General features: G+C 43.7%; 1 protein-coding gene across 1 annotated transcript in view; it reads right to left on the bottom strand.

Annotated features, from left to right (window-relative positions):
• Window positions 1–5,765, bottom strand: part of MATN2 (matrilin 2) — a 50,766-nt gene extending 45,001 nt beyond the window's left edge. The window contains exons 1-2 of the mRNA XM_083517233.1: window positions 5,626–5,765; window positions 296–460 (exon numbers count right to left, since the gene is read on the bottom strand). Coding sequence (XP_083373359.1) covers window positions 296–410 — 115 coding nt within the window. The 5' untranslated portion in view covers window positions 411–460; window positions 5,626–5,765. The remainder of the gene's footprint in view (window positions 1–295; window positions 461–5,625) is intronic.
• Window positions 5,766–7,363: the final 1,598 nt, after the last annotated feature.

Here is a 7,363-nt window from a genome sequence, read left to right on the forward strand (position 1 = left end):
AGCAGGCAAGGAAAAGGTTATGCAAGCCTCTCTCTGCCACTTCACCAGGTTCTTTGGTCCATCCAGAAGTAGTGTTGCCTGTTTAAAAAGACCACTCATCATAATGGTATATGCATCTTCCCAAACTGTTCTACTTCTCCGCTTCCCTATCCTATTTCTAGTGTTGTGGCTTCCACAATAATCATCCCCTCCGAAAGAGCAGAGCAGCGCAGTCCCCATGGCTTACAATCTACAAGCGTTAGGAAGTCCTAAACTGTATGCAGGTATTGTTTGATATTGCCAACTTACAACTCACCAAGTAAAGAAACATCATTTCTTTGACTTAAAAGTGTCCCTGGAAAGCGTTTCTCTCTGGCCAAGGCAGGGAAAAGTCCAACCAGCAAAAGGAAGCATGCGATCATTTTCTTCATTTTTCAGAAAGAACAAAGAATGGAGCAAGATGGATAATCAGGGCACTTCACTGTGACAAGAGGAAATGAGATTAAGTTTTATTGTCAGGCAATCACTGCCAGAAATATGTCATGCACCTTTCTTTTAATGCTGCTTCTTTCTGAATGTACACGCAACAATTTATTACTATTATTATTATTGTTATTACTACTATTATTATTATTATATTTACTTATATCCCACCCTTTCCCCAATCCAGGACTCAAGGCAGCTTATGCAGATAAAATAAAAAGGTAAAGGTAAAGGTACCCCTGACCGCTAGGTCCAGTTGCGGATGACTCGGGGGTTGCATGCTCATCTTGATCTATGGGCCAAGGGAGCCGGTGTTTGTCCACAGACAGCTTCCGGGTCATGTGGCCAGCATGACTAAGCCGCTTCTGGCAAACCAGAGCAGCGCACGGAAATGCCGTTTACCTTCCCGCCGGAGCGGTACCTATTTATCTACTTGCACTTGATGTGCTTTCAAACTGCTAGGTTGGCAGGAGCTGGGACCAAGTAACGGGAGCTCACCCCGTTGCGGGGATTCGAACTGCCGTCCTTCTGATCGGCAAGTCCTAGGCTCAGTGGTTTAGACCACAGCGCCACCCACGTCCCCCTATATAGATAAAATAGAAAAAGCTAAAAACATAGACAACACCATCATTAACAATCTTATATAAAAAGACTAACAACATTTATAAAAGACTTTAGAAGGTGCTGTAAAACATCTTCCAGTGATTTAATTCATTTGTATTCTGCCCTTCTTCCAAGGATGTCCACTCCTCAAAACAATCATGTGTGTGGCAGGTTACACAGAACAGGTTGATTCGCATACTGCAACAGGAAGCATACATAGAGCAAAGATTTTGCACCTGGATCTCCTATGGTGAAGCCTAACACTTCACACCACAACAGGTGTTTCTGTGCCACACTAACTCGCTTACTTGCTGTGATTTGAGATTATGAATTTCGTGCATATATTTTCACTTCTTTTTGCACTGTGATATGGGCAGTTGAAGGCTGCAATTCTGCGCAACACTTACTTGCAGCGGGGATAAAATGGGAAAGGGGGGGAAACTGTGTCTGCCATCTTGAGCTCATAGAGGAAAGGTGGGTTAACAATTTAATAATAAATAAATGAGTAATCCATCGAATTCAATGGGGTTTAGTTCTGAGTAAACATTCCTAGGGCTTTAGCATTGGAGAAAGGCAAGATGTTAAGTTTTTCAACATATAAATGCAAATGTAAAACAAAGAAAAGGCCACATATTTACAAACACTCACAATATTATGCAGCCCAGTGGGTTAGGATACAGTAAAGGTAAAGGGACCCCTGACCATTAGGTCCAGTCGTGATCGACTCTGGGGTTGCGGCGCTCATCTCACTTTATTGGCTGAGGGAGCCAGATTTGAACTGCCGACCTTATGATCGGCAAGTCCTAGGCTCTGTGGTTTAACCCACAGCGCCACCCGTAGCGCTTATTTATTTACTCAGATTTAGTTTGGGTTAAGCACTCCCTTCCCCTCTGCTCCTTCCCTCCTTCAAAGCACCCCTTTCTTTTTCAAAGAAGATGCCATCTGGGCTCTCTTACACGTGGACACAGTATCATTTGCTCCACAGAGGGTACAGTCCAAATAGACGACACCCAATTAAACCAGGCAACACCCATTTAAAAATACACATAAAGTATCCAAATTAAAATAGCATTAAATCAGCTAAAGCTCAACAGTACTTAAAAACCTTGGGCACATTCTACTGAGGAAAAAAATTATTACTTCATTACTGTGTTCCATTAAAAGACAAATGGATGCAAGAAAACTCTGTCATTGTCATTATTGGCATCTGCCTTTCTCAACAATGGAAGCGTGTGGCAATGGAAGAGCGCGCTATTGGGGCTAAAGTCAAACCATTGGAGAATTTCAGCGCCAGCTGTGGCTGAAGAGATCAAACAGGAGAAACATCTTCTATTGCAGTTGGGCCAGATGAAGGCATCCGTTTCACTGTTAAGGATGCACCATGGCGTTTCTTCTATCAGCACTCATTTCTCCTCTGATCACTGCTGTGGATTTAAAGCATACTCAACTCCTCCCAAAGAATCCTGGGAACTGTAGTTTGTCGAGGGCACTGGGAGATGTAGGGGTAAACTGCAGTTCCCAATACCCTTTAACGGAAGTAACATGCTTCAAATGTGCTTCAGTTGTATGGTGTATACACAGTGTCAGTCTCTAAGGACATAGAACAATCCTAATTCCAGCTTGGGTGGAAGATGAAGGGGCAGGCAAAGCCCTGTTCTCTGATACAGCAGCCTGGAGCTGGCAGTGAATCAGGTCGAAAGCCATCAAGTGATGGCAGTGGGCCAGCTCTGGAGCCAGTGGATCCCGGACTGGCTCACCCCTCCCTGTTACTGTTTTGAGTCTTTCTGTGGGCTGCTGCCAGTGGGAATCCCACTGGCTGTGTTTCCGACCACCTGCACTTTTGCCAGGCGAAATGGGGATCTCCATGTAAGAGGGAGGCCAATGAAGCTGTTTTGGACTGGGCCAAGGAAGATCTCCAACCCATCCAAGACCCACCCACCTTCAGTGCAACAGTTGGGGGTTTGGATCTCTTCCTTATTTGCTTATTATATTTATATCCTAGCTTTATTTAATATGGAACTCAAGGTGGCATACCTAGGGTTTCTGAGAAGACTCCAGTCTAGGCAATAACTAGGCCCAGACCTGCTTAGCTGCAGTAATTTTGCTGCATCACATGTCTTCATACTATGCTCCAGTGTCAAGGAACAAAATAAGAAAAAAGGGAGTTGTGTTACTGTTTACTTGGGATCTTTTGGATACTGTCCAATAGGTGCTCATGAGAACACATGCAGACGTAGCCCACAAAGCACTTACAGTGGTGCCCCGCAAGACGAAATTAATTCGTTCCGCAAGTTTTGTCGTCTAGCGAATTTTTCGTCTTGCGAATCACGAAATCCCATAGGAATGCATTGAAAATCAATTAATGCGTTCCTATGGTCAAAAAAAGTCCAAACAAAGCCAAATTTGGTACAACAACAGTTTATTAACTGCTCTTTAAAGTCACACATACTGTAAAGAGCAGTTCAAAAATTGAAGGGAAAATAAATTAACTTTATAAACAAAACATGTCTTTGTTTTTAGACAAAGAAAACAAAGTCGCGAGACGTTTTTGTCTTGCGAAACAAGCCCATAGGGAAATTCGTCTTGCGAGGCAAATCGAAAACGGAAAAACCTTTCGTCTAGCGAGTTTTTTGTCTTGCGAGGCATTCGTCTTGCGAGGTACCACTGTACAGTTATGCTGCTGTAACGGGAATTTCAATTCCTTAGAGAAACATTTGGAATATTGGTGCAAAAAGGGTTGGGATACAATTGTGATTGAAACATTGACAAATAACATAAAATTGGCTCAGTCATCAAAAAAAGAGGAATGGTTTTGGATCACAGTGGTTTGATATTTGTAATGTATGTAAATAAGCAAGCAGTAATGTAATGCCGCCGTCTTAGGATGATGCTTTGTGGAACTTATTTATTTATTTTTACTGTAGTAACATTAAGAATAATAGCAACATTTATTTGAAGAAAGATGTTTGGCTCCCCTACAGCAATCAAGTGATGGGATCTCTTTTTCTTCCTTAAAATACCTGGAAAAGTTCTCATTCACTGCTGCAACATTTCTTGTCAGTAGTCAATCCATACTGAGAAAGCTAAAAGTTATGCTCTATTATTTTAAATTGCATACGGAGCCACTGGGATCTCTCCAGCTAACATTTTCTAGTTTAATAAAGGCAACTATGAAGAAGCATATATTGATATTTGAAATAGTAATCCCATGGTTTGGTCAGCTTTGCATAATTTCCACTGGATGTGGGGAAGCAAGATTTACTGAGGAAGATTTTTGTAATGACATTGGTCTCCTAGTTGGCAAGTTATGTTCAACTGCTCTACAGACAAAGTATCTTTTCATCAAATTGATTCTTTGGGGACAGCTCATTTGATCTCTTTGAATTGAATCTGTCATATTTTCCACAAAATACTTAAGATTAATAGTACCATGGAGTTGGCAGAGTTAGGTTATGTGTTTTATGTGGTGGAACAGATTTGATTTCTTAAGATTCAGAACTTATGGGACTGAGATTCCAGTGTTGTATTGACCACAAGTCATCAGCACTGAAACTCATATAGATAAATTTTTCAAAGTGCTTCCATGTGAAAATGTACACAGAGCATGTATTCTACCAGAAGACATATGTATGCACATCTTCTTTGATTTTTGTTTTGTACTGCTCGTGTTTAAAGATTTGAAATAGCTGCGTGGATACCTAGTTCCCAATGCAACATTTCCACATTAAGAGGTCCAGCAGTGACTTTGGAAATGGCAAATCATATACAATACATACAAGAAATTTAGCTTTCTTTGCTCTGGGTCACTTTCATTTGTCCTTCCTCCATTCATGCCAATGGAGCCCTTGCACTAATTAAGCCATTATTTAGCCACTAGATATTGTGGGAAAAGGTTGACTGCCTGTTGTTGAGAAAAGGGGGGGCACGATGTATATAGTTGCATTTAAAAGAGAGCAGGTGGGGTGGGGTGGGGGGTTAGAAAAGGAAAAATGCAATTTGCTGAAATAATAATAATAATAATAATAATAATAATAATAAATTTATACCCCACCCATAATTTATTATTTATACCCCACCCATCCCTTCCCCAGCCACTCTGGGTGGCTCCCAATCAAGTGTTAAAAAGAATACAGCATTAAATATTAAAAAACTTCCTTCAAAGGTCTACCATGTGGTTAGAGTGTTGGACAAGGACCTGGGAGAGGAGGGTTCGAATCCCCACTCAGCCCTTACCATCTCTTAAGCCCAACCTTCCTCACAAGGCTGTTGTGAGGATGAAAAAGGCAGGAAGAGAACCATGCGCACCACCTTGAGAGAAAAGTGATCTATAAATAAAATAAATACATAAATAAGTGGGCGCTCCCTTAAAATACTTCCCGCTCCCCTCCCCATGGTCCCGTTGCTTTCAGACACAGATAAGTATTAGGATTCTGTGAAAGCCTTGCTCCCCTACTAATGCTTATTCTATTGCATTCTCCTAAAGCAGTTCCACACCCCACACACCCCGCCATTGACGCCTGAGGTTCGGCGCCAAAAGTAAAGGCGAGCGACGCCTCTTACCTGACTCCCTTCCCAGGCGCGGCGGCGGCTCCAGCCCCGAAAGCCCGGAGAGCAGCAGACAAGCGGGCAAGGAGGCAGCAGGCGGCGCGCGTCCGGAGGAGGAGGAGGAGAGGGGGCCTCCTGGCAGCGCGGCTCCGGCTCGGCAGCCAAGGAGGACGGAAGGGGGAAGCCGGCGGTGCAGTCGCCTCCCCGTCCCATCCCGGAGAGGGCGCTGAGCGGGGAAGGGGAGGAGACGGCGGGAGAGTCCAGCCCGGCCGCGCTGCCGGGCGGTGGGGAAGGGAAGGCGGTGGGCGAGCGCTGGATGCTCCCGCTCTGGCGACTGGTGGTCCGGAAAGCGGAGGTCGTAGTCTCCCCTCTCTTTCTGTGGCGCCGGATTACCCCTTTGGACTCCTCCTCAGAGACTCATAATTCTAATTTTCTCGATTATGCAACTGAAAAGGAGCAGGACCTTTGAAAACAGTAGTTTTGGTTGTGAACAGAAAGAAGTAAACATTGCTGTGCTGGCCCATTAAAAAAGCCAAAATCCACATATTATAAGGCAATATTGTTATTTTTATATTTGTATAGCATCTTTCTGGCCAAAGAAGCCCAATGTGGCGCACAACATCTTGAACATGCAACCGTTTATATACAGTAATTGAAGCAATGTTACAAAACTCAACACAATGGCATAGGATAACGGGCTCAACCAGGGCAGTCCTAGATCCCAGAGTAAATATATATCTGAAATGCCTGGGGAAACAGAAATGTACTGAAGTGACAACTGCACTTCCCGGTGGGGGGTGTGTGTGTGTGCCACAATTGGGCCACCACCGAGAAGGCCCCATCTTGAGTTGCCTGTTGATGGGATGAAGAGCTGGGCATCCCCTTCTCACCTTGGAATACACATTGGAAGGCATGTAGGGCTTTGTACACCAGTACCAACACCTTGAATTGGGCTTGGTACCTTTATTAGGCAAATCAAAATATTGCCAAATAGCATGCAAGCTTTTCAGTTCACCTGATATCTTCATCAGCCCTAAGTCTTAGGACCTTTTCCCAAGAGACACTGAACGTTGTTTCCACAAATCAGTGTTTGCTTTTCGTGCGTCGTTAATTCAGATGACAAATCTAAAACGGCTTGGATGATAAGTTGCTGCTCTGTTTACCTAAGGAGGGGACCATTTCCATAAACACCCCCTAGTAGTCCCCTTCACCAAACCCCACATCATTTCCAAGGGTCCTCAACCCTCAGGAGCATACCATCAGGGAGTGAAAAGTTGGTTTCCACAAATAATGGATCATTGGGTTTGGGGATATTCAGACAATCTGCATGTGTGAAAGATCTCTCACTAAATGGTTTAGGGAGCACTCATATGCACATGAAACCGGCATAAAGCTGAAGTTAAGACAGAGTAAATTACACCAGATCCAAATCCTGTTCTGCAGCACTGCTGCTCTGTCTAAGCTTGGCAAAGGGATAATAAGTGTTTAAAATGATGTTCTATGCTTACTTCTAGGTCAAGTAACCAAACTGAATGGGTTTATGATCCAGTGTGGTCCCGCCACTGCCCCATCCTTTTTTGGAGACTTTACACCAATCTCAGCTCAGCCAGCTTCAACTGAGCCCTAGATGAAAGAACAAGTTACACTGGGGTATCTTGGGCTGAGATGAGGTTGGAGATTTAACACCAGGCTGCTCCTAGATATTGTTGGGATTCCATTCCTTCGTTGCAGGATGTGTGATTGTTTTCATCAC

The sequence above is a fragment of the Podarcis liolepis genome, assembly GCF_965112155.1.
Source record: "Podarcis liolepis genome assembly, chromosome: 8".
NCBI classification, from domain to species: Eukaryota; Metazoa; Chordata; class Lepidosauria; order Squamata; family Lacertidae; genus Podarcis; species Podarcis liolepis.